Source organism: Phyllostomus discolor, chromosome 10 (assembly GCF_004126475.2).
Source record: "Phyllostomus discolor isolate MPI-MPIP mPhyDis1 chromosome 10, mPhyDis1.pri.v3, whole genome shotgun sequence".
NCBI lineage: Eukaryota > Metazoa > Chordata > Mammalia > Chiroptera > Phyllostomidae > Phyllostomus > Phyllostomus discolor.
Window position 1 is genome coordinate 94697579 of NC_040912.2, and position 18707 is coordinate 94716285.

Consider the following 18707-nt stretch of genomic DNA (forward strand, 5'->3'; position numbering starts at 1 on the left):
CAGCTCCTTCAGGTGGTCGGGAAACTGGACGCCTTCTTCTGCGTGTGGAACTTCAAATGCACGTATTGTGTAACATTTAAAGTGTGACTTCCCCCAACTGCCCGTTTCCGGGGGACTCCGGGGGACTCCACGTTCCTGGGGGAGCCCTGACCGCCCCGATGGCGGGACAGGCGCGGTGTGATCCGGACCCCGCTGCGGAGGCACACGGCCACCACACGCACCGGTCTAGGACCGTGGCACATGCGACAATGGGGCTGAGGGATCCCTCTCCCCTGGCGTGAGCTTCTCGCAGCCAAACGTCACAGCGCGGCCCCTGCTCCCGTGTTTGCGGGGATGCGGCGCACACAGACCCACGGCGCGGCCCCTCGTGTAACAGGAGGGCAACCCAGTGGCCCACAGCACGCAGCACTGGTAAGTTGTAACACACGACTGCGGTGCTGTGTCCGGTGCTCGCTGCACTCGTACTGCTCTCTAGGGGGCGCTCCTTCGACCGCACGCACAGGCCTAGAGCGGCCGCGCGCGCCCGGTTTATGGATCAGTCTCCCCACCGCAACGTGCGCTCTCGCGCCACATCCGATCCCACGCTGTCTCGTGCACTCGCTCGCCGGGCCACCGACGGCCCACCGACGGCCCACCGACGGCCCGCGGGATAGGCTGCACCGCGTGGCCTAGCGTGCAGTGGGCCGGCCACCTAGGCGTGTGTGAGTGCTCCCTGTGCTGTCCGCACGACGCGAAACTGCCTGACAACGCATCTGCCACCACGGCTCCCGCCGTGAAGCGGCCCACGGCTGTGTCTATTGTCACGTCACAGAAAGAATTTGAGAGTTGGTGGTTTTCTCTCCTGTACGATCCACGTGAATAACCGGCTTTCTTCCAAGTCCAAGTAGTTAAATACAAAAAATTGAGCTTTCTAACCATGATAAGTAAATGTGAAAGTTTTAGACTTAGCTTATGCTAATTTAATTACCGAGTTTGCAACATATAAGGTTACTGTGAGAATATCTAATATTCAGAAAAATAACAGATCTAACACACATTCCTAAGCAGTAATTATAACCTTAGCAACTGTCCAAAACTTAGCAAGTTCCCAGCATCTTGCAAACATACACCAGACATACACACATAAATATCCCTAAGAATATTTCTATAGTTTTGATAAAACATTTCTAAATTAAAAATTAGTGCTAAAACACATAAAATACTACCACTACCTTTATTTTCTTACACATCAACTTGTAAATAAAAGAAAACATTAGTCAAATTTCTTCACTTCAGAAAGTTAGTTACATGCTCCAATACAGTAGAACCTTAAAAACCCAGAACCCTTGTAGCTTGTCTAAGTCAGCGTTGGTGACAGTCTTTCTGAAAGAGCCAGTGCCTACTGCTGAAAGGAGTATCTGAATTCAAACAAAGGTAGTTTAATGACCCCCAGTACTTAGTGGGAAACCAAACGCCGCCAGACAGAGGGCGGCCACAGGATGCGCGGACCTGTAGCTCCCTCTGCTGGGGTCACAAGGTGCTGCACAGCACCGCAGACAGCCCCGAGCTGCGGGTGACCGCCGCTGTCCCTCCCAGACAGAAAAGTCCATGACTCCACACGAGAAGGTTCATCCGAGCTCAGCCGCACTCCCTGACTTCCAAAACGGCAACATTCAGTTAAAGCCAGTCTTCCAGTGGAACTGAGGTTCTAATCTAATTGTCAAAAAATGACTAATGTAATTTTTTAAAATTCTACCAAGAAAGCATAAGCCTTAGAAGACGAGTTTACTTTGATTCATCGGCGTTGTGAGAACTTCAGAACTGGAATAGCATCTGCTTATTTATTTAGAAGACAGAAGAAAGAACAATTTTCACAATGAGTTGTGTAATTTTTACCTTGATATTTTTTCTTTTAACAAAAAAGCAGCACACGCCCACTGCAGAGAAATGTTACACAGTGCAAGTACTAGAATAAAACTCTATGTCACATTGCCCTACCACCCAGAGAAGAAGAGCCCTTTCTCCCTCTTTCCGAATCAACCATCACTCCTCGACACCAGCATCCGTCATGGCCGAAAAAGCGCCCCACCGCCTGACTCCACCAGAATATAGCCAAGCAAATTTCTCACTCTGCACACTTAACCATTGTCTTTTATTTGAGTTATTATAAACCAGCAATTTTCAACCTTTTGATCTCACAGCTCGTGTAAACTATTAAAATTCTGCAACACACTGAAAAATATACTTTTTGCTGATTTGACAAAAAATAGGTATAATTTTGAATCATTCACACCAAATGGCCATTGTTGTGCTGCCTGTTGTCGTTTTCTGATTTGACAACAAAGGAAGAGAGGCCCGTGCCCCTGACTAAGCAGGTGTCACTGCACGTGGTGAACATTCTTGCAGCATGCTGGCTGAAAATTGTTATTATACATAACTATAGTGACGTGCATTATGATAAATGATTGAACTACTTAGACCAATTAACTAGCAATCGTTAGTGGCATTTAACTAACAACTGGACACTAAAATTCACTACTGGCTGACTTTTAGTCTTCATACATAAATATAAATAGTATCTAAAAGTGTGGTTTTTAAAAATCTTCTGTAGAACTTGATGATGGCTAAAATGAAGGTGGACTTTCTACTGTTTCTTTCACGAGGTCCAAAACCTCAAACAAAAATTGCCCCCCGGGGGGGACAGCTCGACAACTGAGGAACTGTTTCCTGACTCTAGGGCCACAGTTTTAACCTGTCCTGAGACGCGTGGTCCCCTGGTGCTCGGCACACTGGCTGGGCTGGGCCCGGCTGGGCCCGGCTGGGCGGCTGCCGCGCTCGCCTGGTCCCACAGCGGTCACCCCCCGGAGGAAGCCCGCATGCAGGCGTCTCGCTGTCTCTCAGTTTGCGGGACTGAAGAGCTTCTCACTGCCCTACCGACTCTCTAACGTGCGTGGCACAGACAGGGAAAGGAAACCCCACCAACGCAGCACCCTGAGAAGCTAGGGCGGGGCCCGGGGCCCGGTGAGGCGGCGCACTGACCGTGGATCAGGGAGCCGTTGAGCCACTGGATGTAGTAGCTGTGCGGGAAGGAGAGAAGCACCTCGTTGCTGACGATGGAGAAGGGCAGCAGCAGCACGGCCCCGGCGGAGACGGCCAGCGTGAACGTGCTCAGGAACAGCCTGGAAGGGAGAGGAGTGTCAGCAGCCGCCGGGGAGGCCGGGAGTGGGCACGGGGCTCCACACGAACGAGGGCACGGACTTTCACATCCATTCCACTACATAAATGCAGGGAGACCGTGAACACGTAAGAACATACAAGGAGGAAAGGTCACACTAAACTTGCAATATGCACATGGAACTGAGCAACTGTGCGGCCAACGCCACCTTGTGGCCACCCGCAGAAGTGTTCCCTGCTTCAAAGCCAATTCGGCCCGAAACCTGCCGGTCAATCACTGGTACACTTGATGTGGACACCGTGTGACACTTGCCTAAAACACCGTCCCAACCAGACGCAGGACGCGCCCTGTGAGGCTCTGCTGCCCCGACGCACTTTCTGTGGAGCCGGAGCACGAGTCCTCGTCCAGGTCCACAGCCACTGCCCCCAGTGGCCGGCCAGGGGCCTGGCAGGAGTCTCGTGCCCCCAAGGAGGAAGCACGTGTCCCACAGGCGTCCACCCCGCCTCCCAACGCCCGGACTAAAGTCAAGCCCACAGCCCCACGCCAGGTGCTGCACTGCGGCCCCGCTGCCCCCCACACTCTGTGGGTGCATCACCTCCGCCCTGGGCCCCAGCCAGCTCCCTCCCTGGGCCCCCACACCGCTTGCCCTGCCATGCGTCCCTCGGTGTCCCCGCCCTGGCCCCGGCGTCCACGACACTCGGACCACAGACCGGGCGGTGAGGGTCAACCCCGTCTCCAAGTCCAAACTGGGCCTGCAACCCACAGAGCCACACGTGTGGGAGCGCAAACCAGGTACATGAAGCCACAGGCGACCCAAACTCCTGACCGTGTGGCCACCGTGACCGTCATGCGGCTGTTTCGGCAAGACCTCCGGAGCCGACGGCAGGGTCGGGACTGCGGCAGTCTCACTGCCTTGAGCCCGCCTGCCCCACACGGGCCGCGTGCTGGCCCCTGCTCAAGGTGGCGTCTGCGGGGCCTCTGCCCTTCATCTGCAGGTACCGCCTGGACGCCAAGCTTGGAACCAGGAGAGCCACCTGCTCCCCGTCCGACGACTGCTCACTCGGTGGCGGCCACCAGCACGGGCTCGGACTCTCCCACTGGCCGCGCAGGACCCGTGACCACCGCCACTCGGGTGCTCAGACGGCCCTGACGTGGCGGGAAAGCCCCGGAGTCTGCCTGGCACGGCCCCACTGCTCTCCGAGCACCTCCTCACGTCGGGGCACGACAAGGCCTATGCGGTGGGCCGGCCCCACGCCCTGCGCCCCGCTTCCCTGGAGCCCTGGCCCTCCGAGTGGATGGCGGTGCGCCAAGGCAGAGGCCTGGGTGCCGCCCGCACTCCCTGCTCCGGGCGTCACGCTGCAGGCGCTCGGTGACGGGCCCCCAGGACATGCATGTGCACTATGTGAGCACCCGGGGCCCAGAGAGCCCGGGATTTAGTTAGAGAACGTACATTTATTCTGACACGTGTAAGCGCCAGTCACCCTCAAAGGGCTCTCCGTTGGATGCAATACGCCCACTGAAATGTTGTCCCCACTGCTCCCAACAGTTTTTGAACTTGTCGATTCTAATGCCTGTTAGTGTTTCTGCCTTCTTTGTTTCGCCTCTTCCACATCAGCAAAACGCTTCCCTTGGAGGACTTTTCTCATCCGGGAAACGGGGGCGTCCTGCCGTCTTTGGTCCCAAACTGCTGAGCACTCAGCGCGGTGCGGGCGGGTACGCTCGTCGGTCACCCATCATGCAATGGGTGAACACAGTGAAAGAGTCTTCAAAAATAAAAAAAATCACTGAAGCCAAACGCAGCCTCTCACAACAACGCCAGCTGGCACACGGATGCAGACGGGCTCCTAGGACACTCACCCGTGGGGGAAGCCTGTCCTCCAAGGGCTCACCCTCTGGAAGGTAACTCCAGTGTTCAGGGGCCCCTCGTACACGCGCACACCCACAATGCCGTCTGCAGTTGGCTCGGTAACCCTGGGCAGAGACCACAGGACCACAGCAGCACCTCCAGCCCCACAGGGACAACCCAGGCTCCCTCCCCCGGCTCCGTCAGCTCCCATGGACCAACCCACAGCTCCCGTCACACTGACACCCCACCCTGCGCAGAGATGCCCTGCTGCTCAGGTGACCACCCACTGGGGGTGTCCTGCCCCACCTGAGCCCCGGCCCAGGCCAGGCCACCTGCACAGATGCCCAGCCACCCTGTGTGGGCTCTGCCTCCCTGTGACAGAGCACTGCCCCACACCCTACAGGCGTCCCTCCTCCACCTCAGGATGACACCCGTGTCGGACCCTCTCTGCAGGGGGACTTCCTTCCCTCCCCTCAAATCCTGAGAGCGACAGCAGGTGCCCCATGCCAGGCCTGACCCCCGCATGAGACTCCCTTCACCGGCCTGGGCTCCCCAGCCCTCCCCGGCAGCCTCCCCAGGCAGGCGCCGAATCTCCACAACGACTGCTCTGACGCGAGCCCCAGCCAGGGCCACACGGCTGCCCAAAGAGGCCACTTTGGTGGGGAGGGCAGAGGGCGTGAATTCGGGGTGTGGGGAGGCAGACCCAGACCAACGGCAGAAGGCAGGCTCCCGGAGCCCAGGAGAGATGGCAGGTGGGCTCCGCAGTGACTTGGGGGCCTGAGGAAGGGCCTCCTGCGCGCTGGGGCGCCGGACGGTGCTGGAGGACCCTGCGTTTCAGAGCTCTCTGACCTCTCTCGGCACACACACCTTCTCCTGGTCCATTCAGGCCGCAGGTTCTGCTTCCCCCTCTGCTGTGCCCACACAAAGCCCTTCCGTGGGGGAGGATGACGAGGGAGAGGGTCGGGGAGCAGGGACGCCTGAGGTCACACCCTGCGCAGCCTCACCGCCCCTCGCTGCCTGCCCGTGCGGCATCTCCCACACAACGCCGTGACCACCCACGCAGGCAGTGGGCCGGGCTCCCCCACGGAGAATGCGCAGCTCAGCTCCTATCTCCCCTGGACTCAAGGTCATCCCAGGGTCAGAACCTGAACCCAGGCTCAGTGCCCTCTCCTCTCGTTGCAGAACGGACAGAAGCCCGAGGGAGACAGCAAGAGCCAGGGCAAGGGCCCAGGGGGGTACACGGGGCGGGGGCACAGGGCCGTCCCCTTGATGCTCCCTCCTGACCTTGCAGTCCGCGCACACCCACCCCCCCCACCCCCCGTCAGGACGGGGCCCTGGGAGGACGGCCGCCTGGCTGAGGCAGACGGAGGCGGAAACCGCAGGTTGTCCTAAAACACCCCGCAGGAGCCACGCGCCCCGTCTATTTATAAACCATCGGTCTGCAAGTGCACTTCAGCAAATGCACCACCACGAGGGCCAGAGACCCAGCGGAGAGGAGCGGCCCGCACCGGCCCTGCCGCCCCCCACCCAGGGGGTATCCCTGGGGAGGATCCCCCGCTGGCCCCGGGGTCGCCCGTGAGCAGCTGCGGCCCCTGACGAGTGGAAGCGGGCGGGCTCTGGGCTTTCACAGGAGCAGCAACCGTGACAGGGACAGGAGGGCCCCCTCGGGAACGCTCACCAACGTCCCGGCACTGGGACGCCGCCTGAGATCCCTCCCCCTGCAGGCTGAGTTCCCCGGGTTCCAGGCCCGGGCTCTAAACCCGGAGGGAGGGCTCCCGGCACCCACCGTGTTCATTTTCCAGTTATAAACCAAATCAGTCCGATTCAAGCCATTCATTAACTGAAGCATCTTTTAACTGAGGTGAGATTCTCACAAAACTGACCACTCCGCGGTCACCGATCCAGGGGCAGTGACCCATCCAGGGGTGGCGGAGCACACGCAGTGCGGGGCGCGCGAGCACGGCATCACGCAGAGAAAGCCCCCGAGCTCCCTCCCCTCGGGCCCTGAGCGCCTTCTGCTGCCTCGGCCTGCCCTGGCACCTTCCTCCAGGGAGTCAGTCACAGGCGCGTGACCTCGGTGACGCACGGGCCTGTCTGACTCGGCACTGAGCTCCCGAGGCCGTCCACACGCAGCAGGCGCAGGGCCGCCTTCCTCTTCGAGGCTCAGTGGCGCTCCCGTGCAGTGAACGCGTGTGGGTGTGCGCACATGTGTGTGAGTGTGTGCACGCAGTCTCCCCTCCCCCCACACCTCCGCAGAAGCTGTGTGACCCGACCCTGGCCATGTCGGGTGGACACACCTGCGGGGCCAGGGCACCGGGGAGCCCTGAGGACGCGTGCCGGTCTGCAGACGACCGCAGGCTTGGGGCGCCGCCCTGCGGCGTGGGGCTCTGAGCCGGGCCCTGCTGCCACGGCGCGCTGTCGGGCGACCGGCATGCCCACGGTGCCGTGCGCGGCTGCGGGAGATTCGCAGGGCAAGGCGCTGATGGCAGGACTTGGGTACAAACGTGTCCTGGGAACAGGGACCCCGTCAGCACCTGCCCCGGAGGCCAGCGCAGACAGGCTCTGCGCTCTCCGCCCGACTTGCCCGTGAACGTGCAGCTGCTGGAAGGGAGGTGCAGTGTCAGGAACCCCGTCCCGGAGCACAGGCAGGCGCTCTCCTGCGTCCTGGTGCAGCTGTGGGGTTTCTGGTTTTATCCACGTCGATCCCAGCAGAAAGGAAGGCACGGCTCCCGTGCACTCTGACTCCCAAAAAGACTACAGGTGTTTCCCTCCCGCAGCGCCAGCGCACCTGGGGGTACACGGAGCCCTGGGGGCCCTAAAAGGACCACCTCCCACCCACTCCACCGGAGGGAGTTCACCAGAACAGCCTCCACCCCCCTCCAGAACCGCAGGGTCCTCCAGCAGACCCCCACAGCCAAGGGCCGCGCTCCCCACCGGCCTGCCGGCCGCCCACTTCCCGGACACCCCTTCCACAGACGGAGTCTTTGGGCCCTTCAACAGGCCGGTCTCCACGTGAGACGGTCGGCCCTCCCGCCTCCCGCCTACGCGCGTTTCCTGAGGGCGGGGCCGTGCCAGCGGAGGCGCCGGAACACGTCAGGTGGACTCCTCCCGCACCTCTGCCCAGGTGGTGGAGCTAAGCTTGGAGACAGCACGACTTCAGAATTAAGGAAAAAAAATAATTTAAATACTTACGAAATCCTGTTGACGATGGCCTCTTCATCCTCGTGTTCATCTGCAAAAGCGTTCAAGGTATTTCTATTACTCTATCTTCCAACAAAACGTTTCATTAATTTATAAAAAACAAAAATACAAACTGAACGAAGCGGCTGCTGACTGGAAGCAACCGTGAAAAGCACGGGGCTGACTTCGGCACAGACGCAAGCGTGCACCGCGTTAAATCAGACAGGACAGAATTTGGTCAGAGGACACTGTTCTGATCGTTCAAAAATCCTTGTTAACAAAATGACCACACGTAAATTAAAAAGTTCCAAACATTCGGTGCTTAAGAAAATCAAGTCTAATAGGGCTCTTGGGACCACTACCAAGTTTACTGTTATACAGTGTAAGTGAAGTCGCTAATGAATGAGGTTTTCTGGTGGATCACAGCCTAAAAAAGAAGGTTACTGTGTAATTAGAATTCAGACCCTTAGGACGCGTGTTCTTTCCCACGATTTGAGCTCGTCGTCAGCAGCGGCAGTGACAAGGCCTCGCCAGGGCCACCCCGGGCGCGCCACCGCAGCACGCCGCCACCGCTGTCCTGGTGACAGACCGGAGCGTCCAGTCTGGCTGGCTGGTGCTCAGGCGGCCTCCCCACCCCCCTCCCACGGCTGTCAGCGTTCTCTCCGGCCCTCCCACGCCCACTCACCAGCCAGAGAGTCTCTGACCCGGTGACGAGGCTGCTGGCCCTGACCGGTGTGGCTCGGCTGGTTGAGCGGCGTTCTGCCAGGCAAACGGTCATGGATCCAACTCCCCATCAGGGCACACGCCTGGGTAGCGGGTTCGGGTCCCGGCTGGGGTGTGTGCGAGAAACCACCTCTCTCTCACAGCAATGTTTCTCTCCCTGTAGTTCTCCCTCCCCTCCCCCCGCTCTAAAAATAAGCATGTAAAATCTTTTTAAAAAAGAAAAAGAATACTGCACGGCCCCCCAGCCCCCCGCCTCCTCAGGACGTAACTGGCTTGTCCTCCAAGGCTCCCTCTGCGAGTCCCTGCGGCTCTGAGCGCCCACCTGCTTCACTGCCAGAGTGCGACCGGGCCCGTCTCTCAGTCCGGTCGACACTCTTGCTTACGGGCCGCTCCCCACAGCTTCACGACCAGAGGGACCGCGACACAACACAGCCACCACTCCTGTTTACACTGCTGTGCCCACGTCCAACCAACACCTCAAACGACGTTTATTTTTCCAGTTCCGTCTCCACACTCCACCAGCTGGGTCCAGAGTCCTCATCACCATCCCTGGGATTCCTCTAAAAAGTATCTAATGACTCTCCCATCGGCCCGCTCACCTTCCCCTGATCCCCCTAAAACATTCGTGCACACCGCCTGTGTGTGTGTGTGTGTGTGTGTGTGTGTATATGTGCGCACACTTCTGCGTCCACGGTCTAGGAAACCTGTTGCTGGAAGCTCTTCTAAACTGGTGGACGTTTTGCCTGGGGTCTCAGGTCTGCCCAGCGGAGAGACGACGGAACCCAAGGGGCACTTCCGTGCGGTCGCAGACCCCATGAGAGCACAGACAGGACCGCTAGAGCGAGCAGCGTTCCCGACTGCTTTCACAAGTCTGACGAGTGCAGCGTGAGAACATAACGCTAGGAATCTTTAACACCTGGAGTCCTCACGCACTCACACGGCACCTGGAATGGGCGCAGCACCGCACAGGCAGCAAACCCTGTGACTGCTGGAGAACAAGGAGCTGCGCTTCACCAGAAGGCCGGTGAGTGAGGTGCCTGCCTGGGTTCTGGTTAAACCCAGCCCTAAAACGGGTGAGTCAACCCATCAGCACAAAGCTCCTTAAAAGAAGAAGATACATATGGAACCACCAAAGGCCTTGGCATCAGGGAGACCCTGACTTCCGCGTCACTTCAGGACAAGAAAGACCGCCTGGGAGTCAGAGCCAAGGTGGGACGGGGCAAGCATGCTCGGACCCAGAGCCAGTGTCAAGGAGCCAAGGAGCCTCGAGAACGTAGGAGCTCCCCAGACACAGGGGAGCCCGCACGTGCTTCCAGGGGCCCGAGGGTGTGGCAGACCGGGGCCGGGGCCGAGAGGACAGACAGCCTGCAGCGGTCGGTCGGGTTCCCTGCAGGTGACTTTATCGCTCTGAGCGCTGGGCCACAGACCCGGGCAAAGCGCGAGCACCGCTGCCAGACAGCCGGGTGTAGCCCGAGCACCAGGGCTCGCCGCGGCGCCTGTACTTGCCTGACTTCCTCCTGTACCTCGTGATGACCACGTAGGAGACGGCGTAGAGGGCGGCAAAGAGGAGGAAGCATATCTGGAACAGAACAAAGCGGACTCGTCAGCTGTCAGTACAGTTTTTCATGTTTTTTTTTAAATAATCGAGGATACATCCTTAGCATCTACAGAAAAAAAGGACTTAATCTATTCCGGAGTAAACATTTTAAATATTTTGCTAGTATGAAGTTTGGATGGAATAATTTATAGGAACCAGCTTTAACACCATTCCAGGGAAAAGAAGTGCGATGGGGACCTTCCCTTCCGTGACCTGACCAGGCTGTTCTCGCAGTCGGGTGCACGCACGGAGCCGGCACACCGCCAGCCGACCGTGCTGGGAACAAAGGCTGGGCGCAGCCGCCCGCACCCAGAGTGAGACGCGGCGTGCAGGGCCCGCGACACTCCCAGGGACCGCTGGGGCAACCCCCGAAGGAAGGTCAGTAGGATGGACTCCATCACGTGAAATGTGTGTTGCACGGCCGCGCACACACGAGGCATCACTAATTAGTACCACGACAACTGCTCAATTAACACACCATGCGTCAAAGGACACAGAAGCTGCACACGAGACGTTAATACTCAGGTCCACTTAACTCCCATCAGATCTAGGGTAGGGCATGGCAGGCAGAAAGGATGGGTCAAAAAACCAATCCGATCACAGTCGAAGACCGGGTGTGCTAGACACGAAGGCCTCTGAGAACCGCGGACCACGGGAAGGCACCCTGAAAGCTCTCAAACGAGAGCAGTCCAGGTGGTGACAGGGCCTCGGGAGCGCCCCACGTGTGCAGCCCTCGGGAAGGGCCGGTGGCACAGGACTGAGAACGACTGTGGACCTGGTGGTGAACGTCACTGTGACATCACCTAGGAAACGATACTTAAAGACGGTGAGGAAGCCCTGGCTGGTGTGGCTCCGTGGACGGAGTGCCGGTCACCAGTTCGATTCCCAGTCAGGGCACAGGCCTGGTTGTGGGCCAGGTCCCCAGTAGGGGGCATGTGAGAGGCAACCGATCAGTGCTCCTTCACATCGATGTTTCTCCCCCTCCCTTCCCCACTCCCTAAAAATAAATAAAATATTTTCTAAAAGACGGAGAGAAAGACCATGAGCCTCCTATCAGCGTTCTCCCGATCGTCCTGGGTCAGCGACCCGAGGAGCAGAGTCGGGGCACCAGGGACGGCCTGGGAGCCCACGGGGAGCCCTGGCAGAGAAGAGAAGGGACATGTCGTCACCACCACCCCCCAAAACCCCCCGGAGTGCGGGGCAGGGGCCAGCCAGGGAGACCAGAGCCTGGGGCACACTGTGTAGGAGGGGACGGAAGGGCCGCTGGGCTGGCAGAGCGGGCAAAGAAGAGCACCTGGGCACAGCCAACGCACCGCATGAGGTCAAAGTCGCAGAACTCAGACGACCGGGGGACCAGCGCCTGTGCGGGCTGGTGGAAGTCGCCCCTCAGCAAGTCCCTGTGGGGAGCAGTCTCCTGAGGACCGAGAGCCCCGCAGGACACTACCAGGGGCGGGCCTCCCGGAGCTGCCATCCCAGGGGGAGCACAGATAATCAATATGCGAACACAGCGGGCGTCTGGGCGCCAAGAACAGGGGGTGCCAGCAGGGGGCGCGGCAGGACTCACTGACCAGGAGGACAGCCCACCGAAGTCCTGGGCTGAGAGAGCGCAGGACGCAGGACGGGCAGGTACTGGCGGGGTGGGGGCAAAACCCGGACCAGAGGGGCTGGGAGAGGAGAACCGGAAACAATGTGCGCCGACCGTTCTTTCCGGGAGTTTCACGATAACGGGAAGCAGAGGAAATGGGAGGGGAATGTGGAGTCACGGTTGGTGTGCTTTCGGGATGGGAAAAGTGACCACAGGCGGGGAAACGTCCAGTGCTCTGCATGCGAGTACGGATGCGAGCGGAAGCACGCAACTGCCCACGAGCCCACGCCGAGGGGCTGGCCACGACGCCCCCCACAGGCTAGAGGAGGAGGAGCAGGGGCAGGAGGGAGCGCGGGAGACGGACGTGTGCACCACTGTGGCAGCAAAGCCGTGCACATGCTCTCTCTCTCTCTCTCTCTCTCTCACACAGGCACGCCTCCGCCCCCACCTCTCTCCCAGTGACCCTCACCGGCTGCCCTCGCTGCCAGCCGCTGGACATCGCCCTCCCCCGCAATCCCAGGGCGGAGCCAGAAACCTCTCTCCTTCTGCAGGCTCCTCACAGGCAGCCGCCTCTGCCCCGGCTTCACCACGGCCACCCACAAATCCCCACGCCCCTGTCCGAGAACCCCAGGTTCAGGGCACCCGCAGGAGTGGAGTGAAATGACTGGCCATGAGCGAGCCCTGCAGAGAGCAGGAGACGGCGGAACTAGGAGGGTGATGGGCGGGGGCGCAGGGTCTGTCAGAGGAGAGGCTGCAGCAAAGCACTTGCCCGGGGAAGTAGAAGAACGGAAGATGGGGTTGGAGGATGGGGACCTGTAGTCAGTGTCTGGAGGCGGGAACAGCAGCTCCGGGAGCTCTGCAGACACGTCGAATGAGGGGGCCTGCAGGCTGAGGAACAAAAGGAGCTTGAGGGACCCAGACCTGCCACACGGAGTGAAGAGGCTGATGGAGAGTGCCTCATTCCAGAGCAGGGGTCAGATGGGCAACCACGGACGCCAGCGCGTTGCTCACTGGGAAGAAAAAGCGACCCCTGTGAAAACTACCATACCACCGTGACCGGCGGAAGCAAAGTCAGGGGCCTGGCCAGGCTGTGGTCCCGGTCCCCTACCGGAGAGCCTGACTTGACTCACTCAGCAGAGAGACAGGCCGCAGGAGGGCGCGTGGAAGGGCAGCAGGCGGTGAGGACCCCTCCAGTTCTTCCGCACCCAGAGGCGCACAGGAAACCCCTGTGCACAGATGGGGGAGATCCTGCGGCCGGAGAGGTGGACCCGCGTGGTTCTTGGAGGAGCCAGGGCCCCCCATCAGGGAGGGAGGAGCGGGACCACGGAGCTCCCCAGCAGAGACCTCATGGGGTCCCGTCAGACGGCACCCGGCGCTTCGCCCCGTCAGTCCTGTTGCTGGGCACTGCTGGACCCTGGGCATGCAGGGGCGGAACCACCCATTCACAGCAACCTAACGAGAATTTTTAAAAACGCTGTGAAAAGCTAGTAACCTTGAATTCCAGGTGTAAGGCGTGAACCTAAATTCAGACTAGTGTGTCACAGGGAAGCGGTACATCCCAGCTTTTCATTTAGGGCCGAGGAGCTTCAGCAAATTCAGGGTGACTGAACGACAGAGGAGCAGGGACAAAGGGGGCTCAAGGCCGGCTACCCCCAACACACCTCTGACACTCTGACAACACGGGGGGGGGGGCGGTTAGGAGGTTGGGGGGGCAGGAACAGGTCTGCAGCGATGCAGCCGGCAGCCCCATTCCCCCTGCAGAGCCCGAGCAACCGAGGCTGAAGGGAAACAACAGAGATGCCGAGTGATCCTGAACGTTACAAGCTACCCACTAAAGTAATTAAAACTTCCACTGTAATTCTTTCAGAGAACTCGCAGAGAACTAGGAGTGGCCAGCGGGAGAGGGGCTCAGGGGCTGTGAAAGGGGAAGGGAATGAGAAGCGCAGCCCGGCAGGCACGGGACAGCCCCGGGACGTGAGGCCGGCACAGGGAGGGAGCGCGGCCCACGGCGCTGCAGTAACTGCGCAGCGTCACACGGGCACTGGACCTGCCAGCGTGGTCAGACCCGCACCCGATGCTCACTGGTTCTGGAGAAAGAGGAGGGCTGAGAGAAACATCGATGAGTTGCCTCCCAGTGCACCCCAGCTGGGGCTGAGCCCAAAACCTGGACAGTGCCCTGCAGGGAGACCAAACCCACAGCCTGGCAGTGCATGGGGCGGGGCCCCCACCTCGGGGTCAGCCGGGGCTGGTTCTCACTCTCCATCCTCCCGTGGAAGGCGCTCTGACTCCTCCGGCCTCTGCTCTCCGTGCCCGCAGTCTCCACTTCTCCGCCCAGGGCCAGACAGTTGGGTATCTGTCCTGTTGGTGGTCTCCGAGCTTGCTGGATCCATGGTTTGGCGTCTGCACTAATTTGGGGGAAATTCTTGGCCGGCACCACTGCCAGTACTTCTCCCCTTCCTTTCCGTGTACTCCTCCCTCTGGCATGCCCAGTACGACACAAACACACAGTGACCTGACATGGCAAAGGTCACCATGGTGCTTAAGCAACTGCACATCCACATGAAGAAACACGTCTGGGGCTGCCAGCCGAGATAGTGGCGTAGGCAGACACACTCTGCCTCCTAGCACAACCAAAGACAATGACAAACTTAAAAACAAAAAGCAACCAGAACTGCCAGAAAACCGAACTGTATGGAAGTCTGACAACCAAGGAGTTGAAGAATAAACATTCACTCATCAAGACCAGTAGGAGGGTGGAGACGGGCAGCAGGGAAGAAAGGACTCAAGGTGAGGTGGCGGCTGGAGGACAGGGTGGTCCCACACTCACACACACAGATAAACCGGGAGGAACTACTGGGGAACGAGACAGATCACACAACCCAGAGTTCCAGTGCAGGGAAATAAAGCCTCCAAATCTCTGACTGTAAACACCTGTGGGGGTTGAGGTGGCGGGAGAAACTCCCAGCCTCACAGGAGAGTCCATTGGAGAGACCCACAGGGTCCTAGAAGGTAAACAAACCCACCCACCCACCCAGAAATCGGCACCAGAAGGGCCCAGTTTGCTTGTGGGAAGCAGGGAAGTAAGTGACTGAAAGTCGACAGAGAGCCAAGCAAGCAGCACTGTTCCCTCCCAGACCCTTCCCCCACATAGAGCATCACCAGGCAGTGATGTGGGTTGCCTCACCCTGGTGAACACCTAAAGCTCCGCCTCTTACTACGTAACAGGTGTTGGGCGACAAAGAAATATAGCCCAAATGAAAGAACAGAGCAAAACTCCAGAAAAACAACTAAATGACCAACCTCTCAGATGCAGAGTTCAAAACACTGGTCATCAGGATGCTCACAGAAATGGTTGAGTGTGGTCACAAAGTAGAGGAAAAAGTGAAGGTTTTGACAAGTGAAATAAAGGAAAATGCACAGGGAACCAACAGTGACGGGAAGGAAACCAGGACTCAAATCAATAGTTTGGAGCAGAAGGAAGAAATAAACATTCAACCAGAACAGAATGAAGAAACAAGAATTCAGAAAAATGAGGAGAAGCTTAGGAACCTCTGACACACCTTTAAATATTTCAACATCCGAATCATAGGGGTGCCAGTAGGAGAAGAGGAAGAGCAAGAAACTGAAAACTTATTTGAAAAACTAATGAGAGAAAACTTCCCTAATCTGGCAAAGGAAATAGACATATAAGTCCAGGAAGCTCAGAGAGTCCCAAAGAAGTTGGACCCAAAAAGGAACACACCAAGACACATCATAATGAAAATGCCAAAGATTAAAGATAAAGAGAGGATCTTAAAAGCAGCAAGAGAAAAGGAGACAGTTACCTACAAAGAAGTTCCCATCAGACTGTCAGCTGATTTCTCAAAAGAGACCTTACAGGCAAGAAGGGGCTGGAAAGAAGTATTCCAAGTCATGAAAGGCAAGGACCTACAACCCAGATTGCTCTATCCAGCAAAGCTATCATTTAGAATGGAAGGACAGATGAAGTGCTTCTCAGAGAAGGTCAAGTTAAAGGAGTTCATCATCACCAAGCCTTTATTACATGAAGTGTTAAAGGGACTTATCTAAGAAAAAGAAGATCAAAACTATAAACAGTAAAATGACAACGAACTCACAACTATCAACAACTGAACCTAAACAAAAATAAACTAAGCCAACAACTAGAACAGGAACAGAACCACAGAAATGGAGATCACATGGAAGTTTATCAGCAGGGAGGGGGGAGGAGGAGAGAGGGGAAAAGGTACAGAGAATAAGCAGCATAGATGGTAGGTACAAAACAGACAGGGGGAGGTTAAGAACAGTATGGGAAATGGAGAAGCTAAAGAAGTCACATGTACGACCCATGGACATGAACTAGGGTGGGGAAATGATGGGGGGGGGGGTATGGGATGGAGGGGAATAAAGGGGAGGAAAAAATGGGACAGCTGTAATAGTGTAACCAATAGAATATATTTTTTAAAAAGAAACATGTGTGACTCCTACTTCAATGCACACACAAGCAATAAACTGCAAAGGAACTCAGATCTCAATGGGATGGAGCAAATCGATTAAGCAGTTAGGGAAAAGCACAAGAGAAGCTCTTCATAACCTTGAATTAAGCAAAGATTTCTCAAACGGGACATAAAACAAAAAAGCACCGATCGTAAAAAAGCACTTGATACAGTAAACTGTATTGAAACTAAGAATTTCCGCTTGTTAGAAGACGTCACTGAGTTGCCGCATCTACATCTCCGACCAATGTGCCGTATCGTGAATAAAAAACTTTTGCAAATCAACATTAAAAAGGTAAATTAATTTAAAAATGGGGAAAAGACTTGCAGACACTTCAGAAAAGATTTCCCAATGACTAATAAACGCATCCGAAAAGGCCTCCAAAATGCAAATCACCGGGGAAATTCAATAAAATCTTTCGTGCCATAAAAACATAAAAACCGTGTCACGCGTACCTGAGAGCACGCAGAGGGCAGAAAACACCGTGCGTGGCAACGAGGAGGGGCCCCGCGCCTCGCGCACGGCCGGGCCTCGGACCGCAGACACGTGCAGGGGCTTCGCAGGCGTCCCTGGGTGAGAACCAGGCACGAGCGCGCACGCGCGGACGAGCCGCCGCCCGCACCCCCGCGCACCACTGCGACTTCGCCAAAGGCCCCGCGGAGCCCGGCAGGAGCCACCGTCGGGGGCAACAGTCGCTGGGGCGGGAGGCGGGTCGCAGGCCTCCAGCTGGGCGCGCGCTCAGTCGTGCGCCCCCCTCGTTCGCCGCAGGTTTGGTTCGCAAATTGGAATCAAACTGTGTCTCCACCCGCGCAGTTTCGAACTGCGGCTCCGGGGGCAAGACTTGGCCCGGGGACTCGCGGCGCCCAGATCAGCATCCGCAGCGACCGGGCCACGGGAGACCACCTTCTCCCCCCCAGCCCCGGGGCCGCGCCTGAGAGAAGCGGGGAGAAGCTGGCGCGTCCCCGCCGTCTGGCAGACGCCGACGAGCACCGGGGCGCTGCGCGCTGGGCGCCGCGTGAAGAGAAGCCTCCAGGCGGGTTCCCACGGCCACGCCAGCGCCCGACACCCGGGCAGCGGCGCGGGCCAAACCGGGGCCAGGAGAGGGGCCTCCTCCGCGAGGCTGCCTCGGAGCAGCAGGGACGCGGGCCCGCGAATCGCCGGCCCTGCCCCGGCAGAAGGTGGTCTCGGCCTTAATACCAGCGGGCTGCGGGCGGGCCGACGGCGGAGCGGCGGAGGCGGGGCGGAGCGCCCGGCGCCGCCGGGACCCGCACGCGCGCCCGTCTCCTCGCCAGGCCCGGCCACCCCGACCCCGGAAGGGCAGAGGCGTGCGGGCGCGGGGGGCGCCACGGCACTCCGCGCGGGACCGCAGGTGACTCGACGGGACCGCGCGCGCGGCAGGGCCGGGGGCGGGCGGTGGGCGCGCGCGGGGGCGGAGCCGGGCGGGGAGCGGCGCAGGTGGCCAGCCGGAGGCGACGGGGCGGGCGGCAGTCGGTGGGGGCGGAGGGGCCGGGACAGGAGGCGGGGGCCGGGGGGGCAGAGAGCGGGGCGCCGCTCACCGTGAACTCCCGCACTTGGCTGTGGAAGTGCTGCTCCCGCGCCGACACCTCGTCCTGCGATTCCATCCTCCGTCATGCCCGCGCCCGCGCGCCCCGCCGTACCAGCGCCCGCCGACCCGAGGGGCTGGGCGGCCGCTGCGCTGAGCCGGGACCACAGCGGGCCACAGCCGGCGGGGCGGGGACTGCGACCGCGACCACGGCCGCCGCCTCAGCGCCGCCTCGGAAGAAGCCACTCGCAGTCGAGGGCCGGCGCCCAGCAGTCCGGGGCGGGGCTGGGGCGGGGCCGACGTCACAGAAAGGCGCCGCGCGTCAGAGGAGCGCGCCGCGGCGTCCGCGTTCCTAGGGCGGTGGGGGCGTGGCGAGGGCGGGAGGGGCGTGGCGAGGGCGGGAGGGGCGGGCCCGGGGCCTGGTGCCACGCCCCCAGGGGACCGCGGCCGCTGAGAGCTGCGGGAGGGGACCATAGCGGTGACTTAGCAGAGGCTGTTCCCCCTCCAGTGAGGGTGACAAGTGGAGATGCGCGGTCCGGCCCAGTGTCGGCGCTCTGGTCACAATAGTTGGTCGTTTACGGCAGC

General features: G+C 59.1%; 1 protein-coding gene across 3 annotated transcripts in view; it reads right to left on the minus strand.

Moving 5' to 3' along the window:
• LMBR1 (limb development membrane protein 1) overlaps positions 1-18412 on the minus strand; it is a 68629-nt gene extending 50217 nt beyond the window's left edge. The window contains exons 1-4 of one of the 3 annotated variants that reach the window (XM_028525728.2): positions 18136-18412; positions 10410-10482; positions 8193-8232; positions 3019-3158 (exon numbers count right to left, since the gene is read on the minus strand). In XM_028525728.2, the coding sequence (XP_028381529.1) occupies positions 3019-3158; positions 8193-8232; positions 10410-10482; positions 18136-18201 (319 nt within the window). In that variant the 5' untranslated portion in view covers positions 18202-18412. The remainder of the gene's footprint in view (positions 1-3018; positions 3159-8192; positions 8233-10409; positions 10483-18135) is intronic. The other 2 variants (XM_036011072.1, XM_036011073.1) reach the window with 2 other exon arrangements.
• Between the last annotated feature and the right edge of the window lie 295 nt (positions 18413-18707).